This window comes from Festucalex cinctus, chromosome 13, assembly GCF_051991245.1.
Source record: "Festucalex cinctus isolate MCC-2025b chromosome 13, RoL_Fcin_1.0, whole genome shotgun sequence".
Lineage (NCBI taxonomy): Eukaryota > Metazoa > Chordata > Actinopteri > Syngnathiformes > Syngnathidae > Festucalex > Festucalex cinctus.
In genome coordinates, this window is record NC_135423.1 from 8965914 (window position 1) to 8993264 (window position 27351).

Sequence of the window (27351 nt, forward strand, 5' to 3'; positions counted from 1 at the left end):
CAGTATATGGAAATATACAAAACTGCCAGCCTTAGTAGACACGTTTCAGCATGTTAGTAGTGTTAGCAATTCATGCTCGGCAATTCATTTGAGGTGTTTGAACATGCAAACCTACAGAGAAAAAAGAAGCCCTCAAACGGCACCGAATGTGTGCTTGCCTCAACTTTGGCAAGGTGATGAACAAAAGACAATGTCGCCTTTTCCTTTTGGAAATTTGATACTGAAGACGGGACTTGGAAGTGATCCAGAAGTGAAGCAGCAGAGTAGATGAGAGGATCAAATGACAGATGATGAAGGGTTAGATCAGGGGTGTCCAAACGTTTTTCTCCAAGAGGTCACATACAGAACAATATTTAATAATAATAAAGGCACTAAAACCAGTCCATTCGCGTAAGTAGTAAAGAGAATCTTACAATATAAGAAGTGCTTTGTCCCCATCTTGTGGCCACGATTGGCAATTACACACTTTTTATTTTGGAAGAGCACCAAGATCAGCGTAAAAAAAACCAAAAAAACAAAGAGAGAAAGCGGACAGCCGAATGGTGGTCCGCAAATGCCCCACGGGTCAGACATTGGACACCCCTGGGTTAGATGAATTTCACACACACATGCTCACGCACACACACAAAGGCTGAAAGAAGAGTGGTTGACGTCAGGATGAGTCATTGATGGACTTGCACATTGGAAAGACTGAAGAAGAAGGATGAGGAGGAGGCTGATGGTGACGACGGGGACCTTCGGGGCCGTGGCGAGGGCGCCTCTTCGCGCACTCACCCTTGTTCAGCTTGTTTTGCTCCATGATGCTGTACTGTAGTTCCTGTTTCGGCTGCAGGACGCCGCCAGGGGGCTTCCAGCAGTGTTTGTCATTCAGCTCCCCTCCACCACCGGCAGGCCCTCTGTCGTTGTTGCTCATGATGGACGACTGGATGAGCTGCGTGGTGGCGTACGGCGTGGGCTGGCCGCCGGCGCCCACGAAGCGGCCGTCCTTCAGGTTCGGGCTGTTGAAGGTCTTCATCTCGTTGATCTTGTTGGACAGGTCCACATCGCCGTACACGCCCGGCTCGGGCACCAGGAGGCCGCCCTGCTTATTGTCCATCTGGCTGTTGTAATTGGCGATGCAGTCGGCTGGAGGACATGCGGAGGGTTACTTGACTGAGGCGGCTCGCCACTGGCTAAACGCTTGCAAAACGTGGAGGCCGTTGTATGGGAGGGCAGAAGACGCGTTTGGATAATTACTCATTGTTTAGAATTTCTTAAACAAGCTGCTTAGTGTCACACGCGCACACACGCAGGTGTCATGCAAAGGCCTGTACTTCCTGTTAAGCACGTCACAGCATATCAAATGTGTGTGGACACATGCAAAATTTATTTCATATCAAAAGGATTACTTGTACTGAATAAACCACTTACCAAACCTACTTTGCTCCACTAGATTTCAGTTGGCTAGTGCGCTAGCTCTTAAGGAAAAACAGAAGCTCGACGGACAAATAACCAACGTTGAAACTAGTTGGCCTGTTAGCTGCTTTTTATGGATTTATTGTATGTTTTTGTATGTATACCTGCATATCATTAGATAAACTGACAAATAACTAATTATAAAGATATATGTAGCTCAGTAACAGCTTTTAATAGCAATAGATAGAGAGATAGATCGATCGATAGATAGATAGATAGATAGATAGATAGATAGATAGATAGAGACAAATAAGTAGCTAGCAGATTGTAGACAGATAGTTAGCTACGAAGCTAGGTAGCTCATTAGCTTCTCACAATGGTAACAAGCTAGCTAGCTAGACACCCCTAACCCAGCCAGCCACACAAGACAGATTGCTTGCTAGGTAGCCTGTTAGCTGCTTTCAAAACTTTAAGAATTACTATTATTATTATTATTATTTGGTTATTGTATGTTGTATAGCTCCACCTACACATTTCACAGCAGCAGGCTATGTACCAAAGCAACATCTCAAGTTTCTTCTCTCTTTTGGCGCATTACTTTTTTCTTTCTTTCTTTTTTTTTTTCCTGCCCGCAAACATGTCAACTTCTGCCTGGGAGAAATCAAACACAGCCGCCTGCTCTTAATCCTAATATTTCCTTTGTGCAGGTCGCGCTTGTGGAGGGAGAGGGAGAGGGAGAGAGCGACGCACACACAGGATAAGAGAGACCTCTCGGGGGAGCTAACCCAGATATCACACTTTACTTCCTCCTGGCAGCTCCCACCTTCGTCTTATCTGTGCACTCTTATTGTTTGTGGCTTCCTTTGGTGTTGTGTTGTGTTGTTTTTGTGCGGCACGTACCGGGCCGGCTGTACGTGGCCAGGTTGCTGTCGCTGTTGCCGTTGCCGGCGGCGCAGCAGTTGATGCTGCAGTTATTGTGGTTGGAGCACGAGTTGGGCCACGTGTCGGCCAGCCAGGGCTGCGTGGCCGATTCGCCCATGTTGAGGAGGCCCGGCCTGCATGGGGAAGAAAGAAAAACATTTTTTTAAAAATCAATGAAAGGGGTCGTCATTTAAAAAAAATATAACACAAAACAAAATGGAAAACTTTAATAGCAGTATATACAGTACATATGTATAATATACATAGACATGATTATGAAACAGGAAGAAATGAAGAAATAAATAGTCTTGGTTTTTGTCAAGGCATAAATAACATACACCTGTGAGTATTTTTATGATGCTGCCTCTTTTGCGTTCAAATTTGAGTTGTTTCAAAGTTTATCACAGTGTTGATGCTAGTTATATTAGCATGTCAATGGCATCTTACATTATGTATTATTAGCATTAAACTAGAGAACTCTCTCATCAGACAGTTAAATACACAAAGTGTACTTCTTTGCATTATTGTAGGTTTTACTGTAAATTTTAACTGAAGCTCATGTTTTTGTTCACTAGACAAAATTATTCACTCAAAATAATCATCACTATAACGAAGTAAAAAAAAAAACTTCAAAAGTCATACAGAAATGACGCAATATTGCATGTTTTGCCAGATTTCACCCAAATATTTTAAGATATTTTCATTTAAAAGGAAAGTAGCACTACAGTTGTAATTTCCCGAGGAAAAAAATGTTGCAATATAACTTCACTTCCATCGTTTTATGTTCTGGCTTGCACGTAAATGGTTAAAACAACACAATAGCGTTAATGTGAATAAAGTGCGGGAAAATCACAATCGAAAGAGAAGATTATGTGCAGTTGATTCATCCAGCAGCTGAGAAGAGGGAAACGACAAATCCGGCTTTAGTACTTTTTTTGCCTTTTGGACACACACAGAAACGCACACACAAACAGAACAATCCCGGCTAAACAGATTGTGTGTGTGCTCGACAACACTTTCCCTCAGCCCCCGGCGGCATTAGCAGACCGCCCGGATTAGACAAACGGATAAAAGTCACTTGCAATCTTGCTAAATGTACAAATCGATCGTCTACACTCGCCACAACACACGCTCGACTGCTGAATCACATCGCAAACTGAAAAATACAAACAAAATGTGCTTAAAAAAACTGTGATTATGAAAAACATTTCCCATAAGGACTAAAACAAATTCCTTGATACCAATTGCTACTTTCCCTTTATGCCAGTCCTTTGGCACCATCTTGTGGCATTTCAGAGTATTTCAGAAAGAGCACAAACTTGGGATAGATAAAAAAAAAAAGGGTAAGTAAAATTGGAATTAGTGACTCAAAAATTATGTGTGAGTGCGTGTGCGCATGTGTATATGTTCATGCAGCTTTGCACAAGCCTTGACCTGCACTGTGTTCTTGTGTACAATATACCATTTCACCACATTACAGTAAGACAGCATGCGTGTGCGCGTGTGCGTCAGTGTTTTGCAGTGACACAACGGCACAGCCTGGTGGTTGCGTGAAGCTCTCCACTGTTTTAGTGGCTCAGTCACAGTGGACTTCAGGAGACGCCCCACTCATGCTCCACACCCTCTTTCTGCTACATTAGAAAGTCACAGCACGCCCTCTGTTGAACAGATGGGGGAAGTGCACCTTGCCCAACCCCTTTTAACCTGAATGAAGACTTTGCCAGAATGTTCAACACAATATGTACTTTGGTAGTTACCTCAAGCAACATCCTCTTTTTAACTGACACTTCACACTAGATGGCCTAAAAATTATATCACGATATTTCAAAGACATTTGTGGTGATGATATTTTTGACGATATTGGTAATAATTACTGAATAGATTTGTGATTGACACTTCAGAATAATAGCACTTTTATTGCAGCAACAATATTTAAGCCATCGTTTTTTTCCAGAATCGAAATGTAAACAAAGTGCAAATATACCAACTGTAATGGAATAAAATGGAAATAAAAACAGGCCAGATAGTGTTTATTCATGTGTTATTTCAGTTGTTTTCTTGAATTGTCTCCTGTTTTTTAGATGGCCATTATCAGCCGTTTTCGTTTTCGTTCCTTCCTTTTTTTTTTTTTTGATTACATAATACATTTTAAAATCTTTTTTTTTTCTTTTTCACCCATTTTATCTTTACTGACTTTTTTTTTTAATTAAAATTTTTCACATGCTTTTAAAACTCTTACATTTTATGTAACAACTTTAATGTTTGGTCTTTTCTCTTTTAGCATTTCTTACCTTCCGGCACTGCTCACTCCTTCTCCACCCCTTTGGTAGGCCACTGCAAACACAAAATGAGATTTACATCTGTTCAGTTTATACAGTGTATGCAATTGGACCCACTGGGGGTTAACTCATTTAAACGGCATTCACGTGTTTACCTGTTGGTGTGAAGGTAAAGGACGGCACTGTTGGGGGAGAAAAATGTTGAAATATACATTATTCTTTTAAATAACTCTTCTTTGTGTGTAAGAAAGTCTATCTAGTATCCATCCATCCATCCATCCATCCATCCATCCCTCAGTGAAGAGTGGGTACACAGCAACCACTAAGTACAGTTGAATTTAACTGTAAAGTTTGATATACATGTTTTATTTTATTTTTTTTTTAAATTTTTTTTTTAAATAGCCAATTATTTTCATTTATCATTTATATTCAATCCATTTTAAGAATGTTTTAAGATTCTCTTTGAACACCTCAGTGGGCCCCGCAGCCCCGACTGGGCCAAATGACTAACATGTTGTCATGGAAGGAGCCCAAGTGCAAAACAAAAGTCGAGTTTCAAGATGTGTTCCAGCTTCTCGCTGGCTTTTTTGAAGCCTGAGAGCGCTGCGCCAGTGTTGATGCAACGCCGCTGGGTGCCCTGCAGGCCACGCTATGCTGCACTTGCGCCTTTCAACAGAGTCCAAATGAGACATCTGACCTGAAGATGCTGTTGTTGTGGCAATTAGAAATGCTCTTTGATGAGCAACACAAATCAAGGCGAAAATTGCTTCAATCCTGCGCTATAATACGGCATTATAATGACAACCTACATTATATGGTTGGAAAATGTAATCCATGTCCCGGCTCCCCATACTGGGTTGTTGCTTCATGTGGCTGCAATTAGACTCTTTTGCAAACATTCTTGGCTCGCCTAAGAGGGAGGCCTCATGCAGTCCGGGTGCACAGTGAGGATGAGGACGAGGAAGATGAGGAGGATGAGGAACATGAGAAGGAAGCCTCAGCCGACAAGCTGCTTCGACACTTCAATTTAAACAGACTGCCTTCGTTTCTTTATTCTCCTTTAAACATTTTACACATTTGAGTGTTCAAAATAATAATTATTGCCTTGTATTTGCTGATTTTTTTAAAACTGGACTATTGTTTTATTTTTTCCGAATGCATTGACTTACTTTTTTTAATTTGACATTAGTTATTTCAAATGAAAAAAATAAATAAATATACTGTATACATCTAAAAATTATTACTATTATTAATAAACAACTCATGGAAAAAAACTACTTTGCAAAAACAATTAAAAAAACACTAAAAGCAACACTTTTATTTTGTTAAATGCCAAATACATATGTGAACTCAACTCAACTTTATTTATAAAGCACTTTAAAACAAGCATTGCTGTATACAAAGTGTTGTACCTTTGTTTTCCTAAATGTAATAGAAAAAAAACACAGTTCACCATTTTTATTTTATATTTTTGTTAATGGGAGTTTAGGAGCATGTGTGTCCTTTATAAAGGTTTTCTTTTTCAATCAATGAATATAACTTGTAAAAACAAAAACAAAAGTGACTTAAAAAAACAGTAATGACAATAATTAAAAAATATATATATATATATATCCACATTTAATTTTTAAAGGATTTTGTATATATATATATATCCACATTTAATTTTTAAAGGATTTTGCTGTATTTTTATTGTGTAGAAGACTGTTATACAATTCAACGTAAAAATCAATACGTGCGTTATGAGTTCACAAAGAAATTGTGTATGAATAACTTGTACTTCCTCGAACTTATGAATAACCTGCACTTGAACTGAAAACATAAGCAATTTGGGTCATTTTGGGCATTACTTTGGGCATCAATGCCGATTATGGCTGGCTGAAAACACAAAGGTAGCCTGAAATGTTGCCTAGTCACGTTGCCATTTACATGCCTGACATGCACACCACACATCACATCACACATCACATCATTGACCTTTGCGTATGCCGGCGTAGCTGCTGGACAGTCCGTTCCGCTTCTTCCTGTGCCGGTAAAGCCAGATGCTGAAGACCAGCAGGATGATCCAGCAGGCGGTGCCGATGCCGGCGATGAAGGCCGGCTGCTTCACAACGTCGGAGATCTGCTGCGACAGGGGGTTCTGGGGGTCCGCCGCCGCCGTCATCCGCCCCGACGCGTCTGAGACGGACGCAGTCAAACACTCAGCATTGTCATTTGATTGCGTTTTGAGACATCACGTGCGAGATACTGTACTGTATTGGATTTTACTGAACCACAAAAACATGGTGCGATTGTCAACAAAGATGCGGATTGATACAAGTACAGGAAAGTGGCGACTTTTTAAAAAAAATATATGATCAAACGCTTGGCTGTAGCACTATTTTGATTCGTGTATGGCCAAAAATTTTGTGGTGGATTTATCTGACTCGGTTGACTCTCCCCCCCCAAGCCATATACATAATTGTGTCCACGATGGTCTGTACTCACCGAGTTGGAAGTAGGTGACGTCGCTCTTGACCCCGGGGCCCGCCCCGGTGCTGGCCGCCACCTCCACGCCGTAACGGACGCCCGGAGCCAGACTGGGAATGAGCACGGAGAAAGTGGCGGCGTCCACCGTGCGGTTGATGTGGTACCTGCTCTCGTTCCCCAAGCACCAAACCTAACACAGGTGAGACAGAAGGCACGTTATGGGGAGGGAGAAAATCCATACGTACATTCATACTTTGCTAGCTAATACTACTAAGTATACTAATTGACTGGTTACAAGTGTTGACGTTATATTGGTTCAATACTGTGTACATGCTAGTAGCATAGCATTGATGCTTTAGAATCCTTCTGGTTCAATTTGCTGCCATCTTGTGGCATTGATACAAAATTAAAACCTTTTTTTATCGGTTGGGTCAATCCATAATTAAATAGATTCTGTATTTGAGGTAAGATCTGGTCCCATGCAATTAGCGGGAGTACGAGTGACATGGTGAACAAGTCTATAGAATTGAATTGAATCCATAATGGCAGCTGCGGGTGGCAACCACAATAGCAACATCTCAGCGGGACGTAGATATCTTGTTACAGGGAATATTTTCAAAACACAAGGTTATGTTTTTCGAACAAAGACTCAGTTTTAAAGCGCGGTAGTCAAAACACGTCTCGGCCTATGGAAAACAAACCGGGCGGGGGGGATCAGTAATCAGGCCTGTAAGCCAATTAGAGCGGCTCGGAGGAGCTGTCAGCCCAAGGGAGGGGCGGTGTGTGCGTGCTCCCCAACTAAGCGAAATGTAGGGGTCACAAAGAGAACCATACATCTGCATCCAGACGTTGTGCTCTCGCAATGTGCGCGCGCTTCCTGGGCAGCGAGAAAGCCGGAGCCCAAAGCCATAAAACGACTCCAAATGGCTGGAACACACAAGTAGCTTATGTTATTTGTTCTAACATACAGTGACAAGCTGCTAACAACATGCTAACCATGTCACACACCAGACTTGCCAACCATTACCACAAGTGTTACCGATGTAATGAAATACCAAAAGGAAGGCTCAACAATCTGCAAGCATGCACCTTTTTTTTTCATGTCATTCAAGGATATCAAATAAAAAACAGCTTAGCTCTATACACATATTGCATCTATTTATGTAAATACAGTACTGCAAATAAATTATTTTAATTTCGTTGATAAAGTATTTTAACTTTGTTGATAAAGTATATAAAAAAAAATCTTGCCCAATCTTAAAAAAAAAACAAAAAAAAACGAATAAAAATAATACTAATATAAGAGGGAACATTTCTAATGCATGTTGCCCTTTTTTATTAACAGAAAATTAAAAACACTGTATACGTTGCATTTTAATATATTATTATAAAACATGTAACAAATGTTCCTAATATTGCTCTTTCTTGTCCAAATTAAGGTGTAGTTCAATCTTCTAACACATTTGAATACAGAAACTAATTATTAAAGTTTACATTTAAACCAAATATATATTTTTGAAAAAATGATTTTAAATGTACTTTTGTGGATGTGGATGGATAATTAAAATGAAAATTTAATTAAAATTAAATTAAAAATGAAAATATGACCATATTTTAAAAAATATTTAACACATTTTACTAGAATATTTTTTTTAATCGGAAAACATACATAACAATTGGAAGTTATATCTTTTTAAAAGATTGAGTTTAATCATTTACATTTTTATTAATAATTGTTACCAAAATTTTAAGGAACAAAAAAAAAAAAAAGAAGACTGGTCAGGAATAATTTTTAAAAACTGTGGATATGCAAAACCGCTGTTGGATTATTATGATTATTACTTCCTCCCCCAACTTGAGATGCACGCCACTTACTTGACACAGTTTGGCTTTTGCCACTAGATGGCAGTATTTCCCAACAGTATGCTCTGCTTTATTTATTTCATTGTTAACTCTCCATGTGTAGCCATAAAAGTATGTCTTTGTGTCTCTCGTCTTCCCCCACGAGTTGTTACCTTGTACTCCTGGACCACCCCGTTCTGCTCTTCCTCCGGTGGCGGTTGCCAGGAGACCACGATGGCGGTCCCGTTGTCTCCGCTCTCCATCACCGTAACCTCGCGGGGAGGCGCGCTGGGCACTGATGGGAGGTTGGGGGTGTCGACAAAGGAAGGAAAGATGTATTAGACACACCTTTGCGCTACATAGAGAGTTGGCACTCGACTCGCCTACTTCCAGACAACAAAGGAATAATGGCAAAAAGGATGATGGTTAACACTCCTGGTATGTTGACTGGCAGTTTTTAAAAGGAGAAAAAAAATCAAAACCAAAAAAAATAGTGGTATGGTACCCACTCATTTCCACTATTTTGTGTATTTCATGTCATGCACACCCACACATTATTTCACATCAATTTAGCAAACAAACCAAAAGCAGAGATGCGTGTTTCATCGCCAATTTACTAAACAGGACGGTTCATTAATTTGGGAGTAAATTAGAGGACATTTCAAGTGAGAATTAAAATCATGATGAATGCAGGCTAAAAAGAGTGCGTGGGTGATGCGTGACGTGAAAGCAGTCATTTTCATCAAAGGCAGCATTCAATTAGATGCAATAAAAACAACAACACATCAAAAACGTCAACACTTTCCAGTAAACAGCGTGGCGGGCCGGCGGCCACATTTTTCCTTCTGTGGCATGAATGAATAACATTCATGCATGTCATTGATTGCAGCATTTGTGAATACACAGCAAGAAACAAGAAAAAGAAATACACAACGTTAGCTCTTGGTTACATGCACACACGCGCACGGATACATTCAGTGTTGTATAAAAACGGTATCTTATGTATCCTCCAATTTTACTATGATGTTGCAATTTTATCCGAGAGGACACTAAGGGCAGCAATGAAACTTATCGCTGTACCAAAGTGGTGACAAAGGAGAATAATGTTGCAATAACCAGAATTAAGCCACAGGGTAAAGTGATGTGTTTTTATTTTCATACTTTATGGTGCATTCTCAAATGTTACAATGACATAACAATGTTGTGTTAGAAGAGACTACAGGCTCCCGCAGCAAAGTGGAGACTGTGGACTCAAAGGTAAAGGCAGAATAACGGTGTACGAAGGTTAGAATGGGTGTTTATTTTTGTCATTTCTTGCCGTGTTTCCTCATCTTTTACAGTGCCATAGAAATTTTACTCAAGAGGAGACTGAGGGCAGCACGTTTGACACTACAGCTTCCAGAGTTAAGCTATATGGTAAGCTAAAGTTTGCATGTGTTTATATTTGTCATTTCTTGCCGTGTACCCTAAAATAGTATAATGATATGGCAATTTTATCCTAGAAGAGACTGTGGGCACTTGCAGCATAGTGGAGACTCTGTACTTAAGAGGCAGAAAAAAGTGTAAACTAACCTTTGAATGTGTCTTTATTTGTGTCATTTGTTGCTGTGTTATCTCAATTACTACAATGACTTAGCAATTATGTACAGTATATCCGAGTTGAGACTGAGGGCAGCAGAAGTATGCTGCTTCCAGAAATTAGGCATAGGTTTAGTTAATGTTGCTGTGTGCTTAATTTTGTCATTTCTTGCCATGCATCCTCAAATGTTACAATGATGTGGCAATTTATGCTCGAAGAGACTGCGGGCATCTGCAGCAATGGAGACAGTGTGTTTGTGTAATTTCTTGCCATGTATCCTCAAATGTTGCAATTGGCACTGCGGCAAAGTGGAGACTCCAGGGTATAAAGCTGCATCGATGGAGCCTAGCATGCTTCAATGTAGCATGTTTGAACATAATCCCCCCCCCCCACACACACACCACCGCTCTGTCTGGTGTGAACAGCTGTTGTCTCCTCGCACACATGCAAGCTGTGCATATAAAAGAGTGTAAACATGAAAACGCGTGTGCACGCATGCGAGTGCTAAAGCGCTAAACACACACACAAACACGTACACGCATAAATACAGTCGCACACGCACGCACCTTCCTCTAGGGTCCGTCCGATTTTCACGTCGCTGTCGGTGCCCTGGAATTCGTTGAAGAAGGGGCGCACTTTGAACTCGTACGTGACGCCCTTGCGGAGGTGCGGCACCACAGCGCTGTCCTCGCCAGGCGTGCGCACCTCGAACGTGGCCCAGTCGCCGCGCGGTTGCCCCTCGGGTGATGGCCGGTACATCACCTTGTAGCCCTGGATATACTGGGATTGCTGCTCCACCTGGTGGACGGCGGCAAAAATGCAGCGTCGTTAGCTTCGGATGATTAAGATTTAGGTTAAATTGGGAGTTTTATCCGAAAGGAGATTAAGGGCAGCCAGAAAACAGCTGGAAATCAAAACAACTTTAGTGTGAGACAATAAAGGTCAGGGAGTTACATTGTGAAATTTCTCCAAGAGGAGACTGTGGGCAGCACGAAAGTGAGCAGTGGCAGCAAAGTGGAGACTGTGGATTATAATGCTGCGGAGTCCACAGCTAAAGTGTACACTAATGTTAGCGGCATGTTGGTTTTTGTCATGCTTGCCACAAATGTAACAACATTATCCAAGCGGAGACTAAGGGCAGGACAAATATGAAATTGCAGCTTCCAGAGCTAAGGCACAGGATAATGTTGCGTATCCTAAAATGTTACAATGATGTATCAATTTTATCCTAGAAGAGACTGTTGAGCGTTATTTTTTCCATGTAACCTCAAATGCTACAGTTTTATCCAACTGGAGACTAAGGGCAGACGAACTATAAGACTGCAGCTTGCAGAGCTAAGGCAAATGGTAAATGGTAAATTAACACTGTTGTGTTTGTTTATGCAATTTCTTAAATCATGCACATCCTTAAATGTTACAATGACATAATTTTATCCTAGAAGAGACTGTGGGCCATTGCAGCAATGTAGAGACGCCAAAGTAAAAGAATTATTACAGTGTAAACTAAAGTCAAGATGCATGTGGATTTTGTCATTTCTTGCTGCATCCTCAAAGTTTGCAATCACCGCTGCGACCAAGTGGAGACTGTGGAGTATAATCCAGCAGCTTCCAGAGGTAAAGCAGAGAAGCAGAGTTAATTTGGTTACGTCACTCATATGGTCAGCACTGTACTTCTTGGCAACTTTAAGCTGGAAAAGGATCTCAGTTACACAGTAGCATCACTAAACCACAATGAGCTCGCTCACCTAAGAGTCAGTCGCAAGTTGTCAGGCGGCCATTTTCAACTCTGTCAATTGCTCGGATTTGGCATTCTGCGGACATTTGTACAAACCGCACGGTGAGGTCATTGACCAGAGGTTCCGCGAAGTCTGGAGCTGGTTAGAGCGGGATATAGCCCGTGATGGAGTGCTTCGTTGCACCGGCGAAAATTAGGAGTTAAGGGCTGAGCTAAGCTAAGCTAGGCTAGGTTACCCCGGGTTTTCACTGACTGCGGTTGCGGTGCGGTTGCGGTGCGGTGCGGCGCCGCAACAATTAGATTCCATTCATTCGAATGGTGCAGTCTACACCGCTTGCGGGTGCGTTGCGTGTCGACTGCGGAAGGCCTGCGGCGTGCCGCAAGCCTTCCGCAAGGATAGCCTATTTTCTATTTTTGCCGGACGCCGCATGCGGTAGGCCTCCGGCAAATGGCAAGCTAGCACAAAACACATCGAGCGGGACAGGAAGACCGACGCAGTTTCAAAATAAATTTCCGGTTACCTTTCAGAATAAAACACTCGCCAGCTCGTATTTCGCAAGCTTATCAGCAGAACGTGACGTGGGCGTCGCCGGGCCATGTGCTCATTCACGGTTTAGACACCAGCGAACATGGACGCGGAGAGGTTTAATAAATTGGAGGTGGAAAACCACAAAATAATATATGACACGGCACATCCTTTTTATAAGGACTGTAATGTATTGTGAGTTTGATGTTCGCGATTGCTTGTTGTGCCCGTCTCGCTTGCCGTACTGAGCGGCAGCCGGACGCGGAAGACAGAAATAAAGAGTGGCGCTCGCCTTGAGCACGCACTGACCCGACTCTCGTTATTAATATACTTTACAAGGACAACCAAAAAAAAGATGCTGCATGGAATCTCATAGCAGAAGAAGCACAGACTTTCTGTATGTTTGTCGTTGTGAAATGCCACATGATCGCGCGCGCACGGTCCCGCGAGACACGTTGGGAAGTGGGCGGCGACGGAGCTGCCGGACCGCAGCTGTGCGGAGCCGGTGTGGATTGACAAAAAAATTGACCCGTCCGGAGCACGCAGTCAAGACGCACCGCACCGCAACCGCACCGCAACCGCAGTCAGTGAAAACCCGGGGTTAGGCTAGGCTAGGCTAGGCAAACTCGCAAGTGTCTGTTAGTTGAATTAAGGCAGCTTTACGATGCAGCGTAACGACCAGGCTAATAACCTTGTAAGTCCCGGCGGAAGGTGAACTGCTCTGCTTTTAATCTTTTTTTTTTTTTTTTCCTATAAAATAAGCTGCTAGCTCAGTTGGTTATGATTAGACCACAAGAGCAAAACCAAGTGAAATATAAGGCCAATAAATTGGCACATTGGAAAATAAGTGAAGCTCTGGAAAAAAATGGGAATTATGCTGCTTCAAATACTCATGTTTTGTGGCGGGTCAAAATGACCCGGCAAGGAAAAATAGGTACATGACTACATTTTCTTCAATATGACTTACACTACAGGTGTTCAACACACCTGATTCAAATGGTCAGAATCGTTACCCGGCTTCTGCAGTGCTTGATGATGATCTGATCATTTGAATCAGGTGTGTTGAAGGAGGGAAATGTCTCAAACGTGCAGGATAGGACACCCTTGAACTACACTGTAATAGGAAATATAGCTTTGAATATGATTAAAACATTTTAAATAAGAACATATACTAAAATAAAAACTAAAATAAATAAAAGTACACATTGCATTCATGTGTGTTTTATTAAAGTAGAAAAGGACAAAATCTTTGTAATGCAAATTGAATATAAATACAGTCTCGCTTTGAGGTCTGCAAACTCGTGTCAGTTAGTGGAGCCCAGGTTTCCAAGCAAACACGGTGAAGCAGCATTTAGCTGTTATGCTGCACACAAATGGAATGAGCTGTCAACACAAGCGAAGTCAATCAGTCAATTGGAAGTCCATCCATCTATCCATCCATTTTCTTGACCGCTTATTCCTCGCAAGGTTCGCGGGGGTGCTGGAGCCTATCTCAGCTGGCTTTGGGCAGTAGGCGGGGTACACCCTGAACTGGTTGCCAGCCAATCACAGGGCACACAACAGTTGGAAGTATTAATGCTATTAAGTGAAGGTTTAAACATTTTTAAAATCAATTTCACTCTACAGCATTTTAGCAATTTCAGGAAGCTACTTTCCATTTTTTATTGCAATTTCTTTTTGGCTATAAATGCATTAAAATATTGTTAAATGGCATTTAAATAAACTACTTTAGTTCTTTAGTTCTGAATGTCTTCAGCTGTTGCTTTACGATTTGAAAACAAGTCAATTTGATCCGCAGCGAGCAGGCAGGTCACGCTTGGTTCTCCCACTCCCACCTTTATTTTATTGAATTGTATTTTCAACATCTGCAAGTCATTTTGGCTTAAGGGCCAGAGAGTTGGCCGCCTCTTCCTTCTCACTCACATTATTTTAACAGCCATCCGCTGTTTTCAATCAGAGAAGGGGGGCTGGTGGGCACCAACGGGCACGCATGCCCGCGTTGCTGCTCTACGACGCGTCGGGTTTTCCCGAAGCGGGCGCACTCACCGTCCACTGCACCCTGACGGAGGACGAGGACAGGATGGTGGGGTTGTGCAGGTGGATCAGCACCTCGCCCAGCTCCCTCTGGATCTGATGGTGGTCCACGCCCTGGCTGGTTGGGGGGATGTCTGCAGGCAGACATGGTCAATGGGTTCATGTTACGAAACTAGCACCAGGGATGTTTATTTGCACCTGAGTCCAAATGGAATGCATTAAGATGAAGAAAAGCACATCCAAATTGCTCTCTTGTGGATTATTATTTTTTTTTTTGGTACTGCCAGCACACAAATCCATAATGTGACATGAGCTTTTGCTCTTCCCTTTGGTACTGCAGGATTATTTTGTCATTTTGAAAATGATGACAATTTAAAAATCCAATCTTTTTATGTCTATCACAATCAGCAAAAAATCAGGTAACCAGTCTTGATATCCAAGATTGATTGATTGATGATTGATCGGGTCAACTCATGCTGGTATGGTGACACTAGTGCCCCAACTTACAAGCTGTTGCTCGGTTGATTTCTTTTTTCTTTTTTTTTTTTTTAATGTTATCCAAATGGAGACTGTGGGCAGCAAGAAACTGGAACATGGCAGTAAAGTAGAGACTGTGGACGACAATACTGCAGCATTCTGGAAGTCCCACAAAAAGCAAGCTAACGTCAACGTGTGTTTATTTGTGTCAATCTTATCATGTGGGCAACTGCAGCAGAGTGGAGACTGTGGAGTAAAATTCTGCAGCATTCTGAACAAAAAAAGTGTATTTGTTTTTTTTTCCTTCCAGTGTTTTGTCAAATGTTACCATGACAGAAATGTTATCCAAGAGGAGACTGTGGGCAGCAAGAAATTGGGAGTACTGCAGCAAAATGAAACACAATACGGACCCATTCAGAACGATAACAAAAGTTTAGCTAATGTGTATTTATTTTTGTCAATTCTTGTCATTTGGGCGACGGCATAAGTGGAGACTCAGGAGAACAATTCTGCAGAGTGAAGTTTTTTTTTTTTTTTTTTTTTTTTAAATTGTTATGACTTCACGTGTACTCTCAAATATTACAATGACAACCTGAGGGCAGGAGAAAAGGGAGCAGTGCAGCCAAGTGGAGATTGTGGAGTAGCTTACCTTGCGTTTTCACAGCATCAGTGATTGGACTGGGGTCGCTCAGTCCGTAGGCGTTGGCTGCCCTCACCAGGAAGAGGTAGACGGCACTGGGCTTCAAGCCCTTCAAGACAAACGATTCCGTTTTGACGTGTTCCGCCAGCGTCTGCCAGCTACTCCCCGACGCGTGACTGCGCACACGCAGAAAAAAAGCTTTTTATTCTTCGTTGCATTTAAATACAATGATTAGCGGTGACAAAAATAGTGCGTTAATTTTGAGTTAATTTAAAGTTCCTTTAACGCCACTAAATTTTTTTAATGTACGATTAATGGCCGCCCCTTACTTGGAAAGCCTGTACTGGGGGAATTCCAGTCGCAATGCAGCAGACACGTCCATGTAAAAACTTAGCAAAAACGCATATATTTGTGGCGACTGTGTCAAGTTGTATTTTACAATTTTAAAAATGCGCAGAATTTCAGAAGTCACTTCATGTTAAAGATTAGATAGCTCTTAATGTTAAAGGGAAAATGCACTGAGCTGTCACCAATGTCTTACAAATGCAATTATGCCATCTAGTGGCAGAAAATGATCTCAACACAAATCAATATCATACTCGTTTTTTACAGTACGGTACATCTTTTTAATTTAACTCAATTATATGAATTATTATGAAATGACTGTATCAATGACTAAAAGATGCAGCCATATTTCTATTAGTTTAACATTTTTCCCACTTTTCTGTTCACAAGTGTATGAAGCTTAGAAAAAAAATGGTATATTTTATTGTACATTTAGAACAGATCAAATTTGTGATTAATCATGAGTTAACTATTGAAGTCATGTGACTAATTACCAGTAAAAAGTTTAATTGCCTGACACCCCTAATAATGATTTCCCATTTCGATTTTACGAGAAGCCAAAACATTTTTTTTTGTGGAGGTTGGTGGATAAAAATGACAACAAGAAAATCACAACTTTTGGAGATACAAGCTGTATATTTTTTGTTAATTTGTTTCATTATTTGTATATTTAAAAAAGAATATATGACATTAAGTGACAAAAGTGTGTGGCGAAGGCGTTTACCTGAAGGCTTCAATGACATAGGAGGTGGGCGTGGCCCCGGCGTTCAGGTTGGGCTTCCAGGAGAGCGCGACGGACGTGCGGCTGACGTCCGTCACGTCGGGTTTGGAGGGGGCGCTGGGGATCAGGTTGGGGTCGGTGGGTCTGTTGGGCTGCACGGGAGCTCCGAATTCTGATGGGACAAAAAAGCCGACCGTCGTTTTGCCGCCTTTGCTGCTTTTCATGGAGGCGGGTTTACAGTACCTTGCACTTGCAGATGAGCTTTCCACGAGGCCTCGCCTCCGGGCGTGGAGGCGATGCAGGTGTAGGAACCCGAGTCGCTCAACTGGAAGCAGACATTAGGAGGAAATAGAAATGATTTGTTAGCGGCTGACACATTTTCCTGTTCTTCTTCTTGGACCCCCCCGAGCCAAACTCGCTGTCTGTCTGCTGTCATTTCCTGATCATCTCGCTATCGTGTCTTGGCTGGAAGGTTGAGTGGCAGACGCCAAATAGCAAAAGGAGCACAGACTAATTGGAGGCGCCCACATTTCGAAATCTCCGTCGTCCCCTCCCCCACCTCCTTTAAACTCTACTGGGAGGTGAACAGATGTGACTTGGTCTGTTTAAAGCCAGCAGCCATTTCCATTAGCTTCAGCTCTTTTTTTTTTTTTTTAAATCCTACCTCACAGTTCAGTTTGTAAGCAAATACATGACAATATTTGCACACTAATTTTGGCTTATACCGAAGCTGTAGCTGATAAAAACACTGTTTTTGCTGATGAAATGCATACATACATGGAATGAATATAAATATCTACAGAATATGTAGGGTACAGTTGACCCCCACTATTTGCAGGGTGTGGCGACTGGGCCAGCCTGAAAAGGGCAAAAATAACTGCGGCCCATTGAAATTGCATTGGGCAAAGAAGAAAAAAAAAAAAGGTTTTCTTTTTAACCCCCAAAAATTCTTCAAATAGCACTACAAAATATTTAATAACTGTATATGTAAAAAAAAATATCTAAAATGCATTTTTAAATGGAATAAAAATCAGTAAATATTAAAATCTGCATGATGGTTTGAACACAAACGCACAAAATGTTTGCCTCAGATATCAACTGCTAGTTATGCTAGTTAGCGCAGCATACACAGGAAGAAAAAAAAATCATATAAAAAAAATACAATGTGATTTTTTTTTTTTTTTTTTCACTGAGCCTGACTAACTAGTTTATCGGAGGAAATTCACGGCTGTCTGGCTTAACGAAACAATAGATGACACGCATGTGTGATTGTGTGTGTGCTACAGAAACACGCAGCTGACTGCATTGATGAAATCAATTGTTTCATACGTCACAAATTATCATCTTCATGAAAACGTCGTCCGGGGGGGAGTGACATCTTTGTTAATGGAAAGTGCTGGCGCTTACATAGGGAGAACGGAGGAGGGGGTGGGGCGGTTGGGGGTTTGTGACTCCGACTCCCCTCCAAAATAAGCCTGCATTGCTTTCACCGCAGGTCCACTCGCTCTGCAATCTTGTAAACCACAAGACACGCCAACAGTCATCACCGCACCGCAAACTGACGCGAACTCTGACCCCGTGACAAGGAGGGAACACTCCCGCCCCATCAAGTCTCACACGCACACACACACGCGCACAATTTCACACAAAAGCCTCCACCTGACAGCCAGCGACGGCTTTGTGGGGTCGAGGGCGTGACAATTGAGTGGTGGCCCGCTGAGGTGTTATTTGCAAACCTGCGGGGATGGGATTAGCCGCCCAGGCCCTCATGGAGAGGAAACAGGGTTTCGGGTGTCAAACGTGCATATCGGTCACTACAGTGGACATGTACTCAAAAATACTCAAAAATAAGAAATTGGCTTTTGAATAGCAGCTTTGATTGGCTCAAATCGAATGGAACAACTTTTCAATAGCTATCGTCAACGTCAAGATCCGTCAAAGAAAACAACTTTTGAATTCAACACGTGCACCCCCCCCCCGTCGTAGTGACAGATTACGCTACTTTGAGCTCAGGCGTGCCGTCTGACCTTGGCGTAGCGTATCTGGAGAGCGCCCGTGTCCAGCTGCTTGACCCGCGAGTCGTGGGTGGATACCAGCACGCCGTCCTTCCTCCACAGGATGGTGGGACCGCCCGACGCCACGCAGCTGAGGACCGCCGTGCCGTCCACCGCCACCGTCTGATTGGTCGGGCCCTGCCGGATGACCGGCGGCGGGCGGTCTGACACCACTGCGGAACCAAACAACAATAATTATGTGTCCAAATGGAAAAGGGAGGTGGGGGGAGGGGAGGTGTTGATGCTTTGCGGCAGGGGACATAATAATTACATCCGAAGCTTTTGTGCGAGGAGGGGCACAAAAGGTAGCGAACGTCTGACAAGCAGCATGAGCGCGTGGGAGATGATGAAACCGAGCCAATCTGAAGAACTGGAAGCAATTTTCTAATCATTCCGCAGCAGGTGGACGCGGTATAAAACATAAACAGCACAATTAAAATCAAACAGCCTCAGATGTGCGCCGCGCAATTTTATGTGGGAAGGTGCGCAACTGGAACGCCCGTGGCCAAATGAACTCTTATTTCTTGCCATATTGATGCCAAAATATGCGACCAGGGTAGAATTCAACTGACTGACTGAATGCTGTACAATTATTAATATTATTGTTACTATTTTAAACAGAAACATTTAACTCATTTGCTCACAATAACGTGTAAATACGTTTTTTAAAAAATGTTTTAAGTGTCCCAAAGACGGATTTATACGTTCTTTTGTTTTTTTTTTGTTTTTTTTTATGCTAAAGCATAAAAACGCATACAGAATGCTTTGATGCAGCCTCTCAACTGCAAAGAACGGTTGCAGAAATTGTAGCTATTACACAAACGGCCAGCAGGTGTCAGCAGAGCAAAGGAGATCAATCAGGGCCATGTAGAAAAAAAGCTAAATTACTTACAATTTTAAATAGATTTGTGAAAACTGATGAAACTTAGCCCTTAACTTAACTTAACTTAGAAACTAATGCTAATTGCTGCAAAAACGGAAACAATAAACATTTTTGACGGTCAAATATATTGAAACATACGTACTAATAGGCTAACTTCTAAAAACATAATTCCACGAGGTATTGACTTGTGCATGCACAAGTTTAAAACAATGTTTTAGCATTTGGCCTACATTGTACCAATACTGTATGTTCTAAATGTAATCATTATTTATGTTAATTTTTTAGGATTTATTATGTTTGCAGTGTGTAATTCCTGTGCGGGATTTTTATTTTATTTTATTTTTTTATCCAAAATGCAAAGGGCATGTATGCGCATGTGCAAGTCAATACCCCCATGGCGTTATGGCGGAAAAAAAAAAGAAGAAGCTTTTTAGCATTTAGCAACAAGTATTTGCAGGTAGTGCAAACATACATGCAAATACTTGTTTATTGTATTGTATTTGCCAGTCAAAAACATTTAATTCACATTGGAAGTTCCACACTTTCGTAGTAAATAACATTGTAAATTTTTATGCAACTCACAGGATAACAGTGGTACACATTTTTATATTAACATGTTCAAGCATATATAACATTTCATTTTTACATACCATAGACATTTCAATATTCTGTATGTATATATTTCTAAACAGTGCAGATTATTTAAATTTGACATACTACATTTAGAGTTATTACAAAACTGAATTGTCTTGTCAAGTAAAATAAATTGGTAAAATATAGTAAATTTGTTATTTGTAATCTCAAATGTGCAGTGTGGCTATTTTGGGCAACTGATGATGATTCGATTATCTATATTTTTTTGTAAAATGCGAATATAGATAAGAAGACGAGAGTAGGTAACACTTTTGTTGCGGCAACACGCTCCCACCTCTCTAATGATCGTGATTATTCATCGCTCTATTGATGACCGTTGCCGTCTGGCCTCGTGATTCCACAAAGAGTGCGGCGGTCCGATTGCCGATGTTTGTGTTTTGCCAGGATGACGAAAACCACTGACAGCGTGACCCATAATTACCTGTTGTGCACTGACTTTAATAACCGTTATTATTATCCGGAGAGCAGGACAGACGAAGGCAGAGTGAGATGGAACATGACAAGGAATGAGGAAGAAGAAGCTTGCGCTAAATGCAGGTTGGGGGTTTGAATCCAGCTTAGCTGATTGATATGATCATACAGTATGTTGCGTTGTCGAGAATATCAAGCATATAGAAAATATATTTTGACTTGACAAATGCTCTAGTATACTGAAAATTTGTAAAAAATTAGGGGTGTCAGGTGATTAATTTTTTTATCGTAATTAAACGCATGACTTAAATAGTTAACTCACTATAAATTGCAAATATCTGTTCTAAATGTACAATGAAATGTACAATATTTTCCTAAGATGCTCTTGTTAATAAAAAAAATTACAAAAACCTAAAAGAAATATGGCTGCATTTTTTCGTCATTGATACTGTAATTTCATAATGATTCTTAAAAATTAGTTAAAATTAAAAAGATGTATTGTACTGTAAACAATGTGTGATATTGATTTGTGTTGAGGTTATCTTTCTACCACTAGATGGCATAATTGGTTTGTAAGACCTTGGTGACAGCTTAGAGCATTTTTTTTTAAAATATAAATAAAGAGCTATCTAATCTTTAACATTGAATAACATGAAATTCTGCACATTTTTAAAATTGTAAAATGATAATAAACGTGGGCGGACGTGCTTACCATCGGTGACTTCCAGTAGCGCCTTTGTGATGACGCTTCCGGCAATGTTGAGGGCCTGGCAGCTGTAGTAGCCCACGTCGGCCCGCTCGGCACCCGTGATGGTCAGATCCCCCGTCTGCGACACCGAGAAGCGGCTGGATGGTTGGGGCGGTTGGTAGGAGAACAGCAGGTTCTGTCGGACAGTCACAAAACATATCGTACATTCAGCTGGACATTTTAAGCAAAAAACAGTGTGGACGCAAACAGACAGCGCATATTAATAATACTAACAGGCATATATTCTTTATCCTCTCAGAACAATATCATTGCAATTTACATCATGCATTAATTATACTGCCGCCTGGTGGCCAAGGTGCACACGCCAGAGAGAGCAACACATTGAAATAAAGCAAAAATGCAAAAATGTTTTCATTCTTGACATTCTATTTAATGTATGTATGTATGTCACAAGTATGGTAATAACTCAACTCGTAACTCAAGGCACTGCTGTTAGTATTACAATTGACTTTTTTTTTCTGCTTACCTGACTTCGTTCCCGTTGCCAAAAAATGGCGGGCTGAGGGTTGCCGGTGGCCTCGCACTGGAAGGTAACGGTCCTGCCGACGCCGACCACCTGGTTCCTCGGTCTCACCACAAACGCTGGTGGCACTGGAGAGCAGCAGGGAATCAACAGTTAGCCACCGTCGAACATCCAAACTGATTTTAGGGTATGCCTCAGAGGCCTAAACAGTTAACACATGCAACGTTCATGAATCTTGAATCTTTGCCTATTTCCGGATTTATTTATTAATTTTTTTACTAACGTCAATTATTTACTGAGGGGAGTAACTTCATTTAGTCAGGCCATTGCTTTGTCTCATAGAAATGAAGTTTTTAGCTGCTATCTTATGGCATCCGTACGCAACTTCAAACTTTGGATTTTTTGCTCTTCAGTCCCGATCCTCACAGCAATGGGATGTGCAACTCCCGTTAATAAAAAACAAGGAGCTCATCTTTGACAAATATTTCTTTCTATTGCTCTTTGATGATTTTTTGCAAAAAGAGAACGATTAATTTAACAGTTTCCTTAAAATAAATGATTCAAGCAAGCAGGATCTGATAATTTAGCATTTTATGCAAAATCACTGATCGTCTGCAATGTCTTAATTTTCCCCGATCAATCAATGACAACATCGATTAGCTCTATGAATTAAGACATTGCATTTAATATTTAATGTTTCTCAGCATTTTCAAATAATTTTCAGGTTTTTTTTCCCCATGCATTTCAATTGCCATCAATTCTATGCAGTTTTTCACTACCCGTGGGCTGGGCCAATCCCTAACCTAACTACCTAATCTAACCTAACTAATTGTTCCATTTTCTGATCGAATAGATGAACAGTTATTGCCCCCCCAACACACTGACTGGTGGTAATAACTACAATATATTTTCATTGTATTGTATACCGTGTACATGATTTTGACTAAACTGGGGAATATTTTTAATATTCATTATTAAAATTATTATTTTTATTTAACAATAACAGCTTTATTTATATGATTACATATGTTTCTGTTGACAAAAAAGAAAGCAATTTAAGCCGTGACAGAGTTTGTCAGGCAAATTTGTTGTGTTTACAATTATTAGCACTAACTTGCTAACGTAAACTGTGCAAAGCTAAACGCTGCAAATACGCTTGTAATAGAAACAAGAAAGGTTATCCAGCTGCCATCTCATTTGCATGGACGAGGGGAAATTGAAATTCACATGGAAATTGTTGGGGTAGGGGAGGGCAACGCGATTTAACCATCTGCTACGCGCCGACTGCCTCCAATAGGGCGGGCGTCACCACCCATGCATCTTCATGACAACGTGAATGGGTGCGGCATCAGCACATTCGACCTTCTAGTGAGAAGATGCGCACTCGTTAGCATCCAGGTGCGGCCTAACATTTGCCGCCGACTAACGTGTTAATCATTTGTACAGCGAGGCTGCGCCGTGCATGCGCAAAAAGCAATTGCAAAGCTGTCGTTTGAAATAAAGGCGTCATTTGTCCGCAAATTAGACGCGCTGTTTGGAAATGCATTGGAAAAGGGAGGGGACAACAAGAGAAAAAGAAATGAGACACTTTTACCTTGGAGGCCCAAAAATCCTTTCTTTTGCTTTTTTTTTTTTTTTTTTTTTACCCATTTGTCTCCGAGAGACATGATTGGCATGTGGAGTGGTGATGGGAGGAGGATGGATGGGGGGAGGGTGCGTGAGGTTGGAGTGGTGACAGCTTCTTGTCTCGGGTGACGGGTGACAAGTCAACTTACCAGACACAACTAAAAAAAGAAAGAAAAAAAAGACAACAACACAAAACCTCAATGAACAATGTCAAAACAAGGTGATGTCGATGGGCACAAATGCAAAGTGGACACAAGATTGACATTTAAGTAAATAAAACACAAAAGATATTTCACTGTTGGACAGTACAGGGAACATAAGAACCCTCCTGGTATGTTGCAGGTCAAATTGACACGCTGTATAGTAGGGATGCAACAATAACAGTGATATCGTGATATTAAAACTGCCACAATATCGTCGTCATGTTACAATATAAAAGCAGCACAACTCGGTCAAAAAAACATGACTTTTCTCCCGCTTACTTTGTGCTGCAAAGCCAATGGGAACTTTGTCATTGCTGTTATAATGCACAAAAACAAGATCCTGTTTTTTTTTTCTTTCTTCAATATCATAAACTATTTTTTGGATGGAATATTGTGAGTTATTTTTTCTTGCACATCTCCAACCTCTCCACAATTTTGTAATACTGGTAATTATCGAATTCCCTGCTTTAAAGATATAAATTAATACATACATATACAGTATAAAAAAAGGTGACAACTTTTTCCTGTTGCTATATGAAAATTTCTAAAAATAATTTGATTAATTTTTTCGTGACAACCACACATTTGCAACAATTTGACACAGTAGGAGAAAACTTTATTTACTGCTGTTATATTGCTTTTTGTAATTGTTTTTAGTATAATGATTATTCTGATTTTGTCTAAAGCTGCAGCTGATTATGTTTTGTTGTACATCAGAGGAGGGTTGAATTCATAGTCAAGAACATTTCATACACAAGGACACAAGGAATATTTTGGATTATGCAAAACCAAAGGACAAGATGATGGAACATTCCCCAACCAAACGCCATCAACGCCTCCGCACCCTCCATGAGAGTTCTGTCCCAGGACTGAGGGATGGTCACCAATGCGCAAGGTGAATGTTAACTTGTCACTTCCATCGGTCATAAATCTTGCACAGTCGATGGCTCGCCTTATCTAATCTTTGTGCTCCCACGGAAACATAAACGCTGTCACTCGGAGTAATGATCTTAGCCCACCCCGCCTGCCGTCCCCCCTGCGCCTTTGACTCATTTGTGCCCTTTAAAAATGCAGATTTACAGACTTCTGGATGAAGACATTCATTATTATCTATCAGAAAAAGCCTAAAATCTCACAACTGCCCACACGACACTGACACGTACGCGCACGTCTGAGCTTTTAATGAGGTAACCTTCGTCTACGTCTATGGCCTGGAGGCGCTGTTGGCTTTCTGCTAACGTCATCAATAAACTGATCGGAAATTGATGACGGCAAACTATCGGAGGATTTATGTCGGCTTCTCGAAGTAATCAAATTTTATTATTACATAATTACGAGTGGTGTAACAATAAAATGAAAAAAGAAAAGAAGCAAACTGATAGCAGTAAACTTATAATCTAGTGCGCCTTATATATGGATCAATATTGAGCTGCAACAGGTCTCGCTGTCAAGACGCTATCGGTGACCCTGCATGATCAGTGATGCGCATGTGCAGAAGATCCCGCCATCTTGGATCGTTAGCTAATACTAATACTTTACCTCAGAGAAAATAATAAAACAGCTGTTTATTCATTTTGGGAGTGAATGGAGTTGTCAGAAAGCTGGTTTGTAATCTATTAATAAAGTTTGACTGACCTATCTGACTGTTTTGTTGACATTCCCTTTAGCGCAGCACCATCTAATGGATGCATAATGTAACCCCAGCCTCTACTGTAGCGCCTTATATATGGAAAAAGTTTTCAAATATGCCATTCATTGAAGGTGCGCCTTATAATGAGGTGCGGAAAATACAGTATTTACTTTCTTGTTACGGATTTGACTTCCTGTCCTTGACTTGACACGCTCTATATTGCAAACCGAAAAGTGAGGCTATGAATGCATGTACTGTTACACCCCGCAGCCACGACACATGAACTAAATCATGGTCGCTGACGTACTGTACATCGTCACTTCCGAAGCTAAAATTGGCAGTTGGAGCAGTGACTTAGCATCCGACCCAGTAAGGAGGCGTACTCAAGACCGCCGCAAAAGCCCCGAGGCGCTGACATGGAAACGTTATTAGTGCCGCATTCGGAGAATTAACAAGATTAATGACAACTCCCGCCGGGGACTGTTTGCATGCATCTGCGCCGCGCGCCAATATTAGCGTGTTGTACAGCAACAGTGAGCAAAGCACAATGGGAGTGTGTTTGAAGGCTGAGAAAAACCATATGCACGCACACACACGGACAAACCGTGTTTCAAATGTGGTCAACCAGCTGGGGTTTTGAGTGTTTTATCAACAGCATGCAAGCTGCTGACAAGAAAGTTCCTGCATTTAAGTCTCCTTCAAGGCTCCTTAGCACGGGCTGTTGCTAACGTCGCTCTAGGGAACGCCGCTCCATTCAAAACCTTTCTCCGCCTCAACACCAATAAAGACGACTTATTTTGGTGAAAAAGCACATCATCAAACCCATTAAAATGCCTTTGCGTCACCTAATCTTTAAGCAGACACTCACTTACTACAAGGGTCCTAACGATGCTCAAAAGTTTCATAGTTTAACAAAGTTAAAACAAGACTACCCTAAAAACTCCCAAAGTTTCAAAGGTAACAATAGGATGACTGTCTAAAAAACAACAAGATAAAACGGGTAAAATAAGAGTGCTGTAAAATTCCTAGCCATTGCTGCTCAGGTTAAGAGCTAAAACAAACGCAAAATGCTTGAAAAGTGTGCCGGTTATAATAGCAAATGTAAACCTAACCTTGTAAAAGAAAAACAAAAACGTTACAACAGGTTAAAAATAAGACTATACGCTAAAATGTCCAGAAGTTGCGCAGGTTTGAACATAACTACGGTAAAACCCTTGAAAGGTGTGCAGGTTAGAGTTGAGTTGAAACACAGAACTTGTGGCTGTAAAAACACAAATTTCGGGAATCAAATCCCCCAGCCTCGGGTAAAAAATAAATAAATAAATAAATAAAACAAAAATAAAAAACAAAAAACCCAAAAAAAACAAAAACAAACCTTAATCCAGGTAAAATAAGTACTCCTACTACAAAAAAATAAATGATGTTCAGGTGTAAAATAAGTCTGCTGTGAAATGCAAAGTAGCTGTGACTGTAAAAAATTAGAATTCCGGAAATCCCCAAAAGCTGTGCTACTAAAAAGTAAGATTAAAACCCCACATGTTGCACGGGTTAAATTAGGACTAATGTCAAAACTCTAAAGGTTAAAACATAAGAAGTCAGAGAGGTCATGTCACATAAATCCCCTAAAATCTCACAAATTCTGTGTTTGTGGAAATAATCTAATAGAAAGTTTGGTGCCCAAGTCCGCCAACTAGA

General features: G+C 41.1%; 1 protein-coding gene across 3 annotated transcripts in view; it reads right to left on the reverse strand.

Moving 5' to 3' along the window:
* The window catches only part of robo1 (roundabout, axon guidance receptor, homolog 1 (Drosophila)), a 240658-nt gene that overhangs the window by 13109 nt on the left and 200198 nt on the right, over positions 1-27351 (reverse strand). For all 3 annotated transcript variants that reach the window (XM_077540951.1, XM_077540950.1, XM_077540952.1), the window contains 15 exons: positions 22201-22325; positions 21678-21849; positions 18991-19190; positions 17207-17288; positions 16967-17135; positions 15907-16073; positions 14793-14914; positions 11052-11283; positions 9080-9201; positions 7083-7254; positions 6573-6773; positions 4751-4777; positions 4608-4650; positions 2296-2450; positions 775-1125 (listed from right to left, as the gene is read on the reverse strand). In XM_077540951.1, the coding sequence (XP_077397077.1) occupies positions 775-1125; positions 2296-2450; positions 4608-4650; positions 4751-4777; positions 6573-6773; positions 7083-7254; positions 9080-9201; positions 11052-11283; positions 14793-14914; positions 15907-16073; positions 16967-17135; positions 17207-17288; positions 18991-19190; positions 21678-21849; positions 22201-22325 (2340 nt within the window). The remainder of the gene's footprint in view (positions 1-774; positions 1126-2295; positions 2451-4607; positions 4651-4750; positions 4778-6572; positions 6774-7082; positions 7255-9079; positions 9202-11051; positions 11284-14792; positions 14915-15906; positions 16074-16966; positions 17136-17206; positions 17289-18990; positions 19191-21677; positions 21850-22200; positions 22326-27351) is intronic.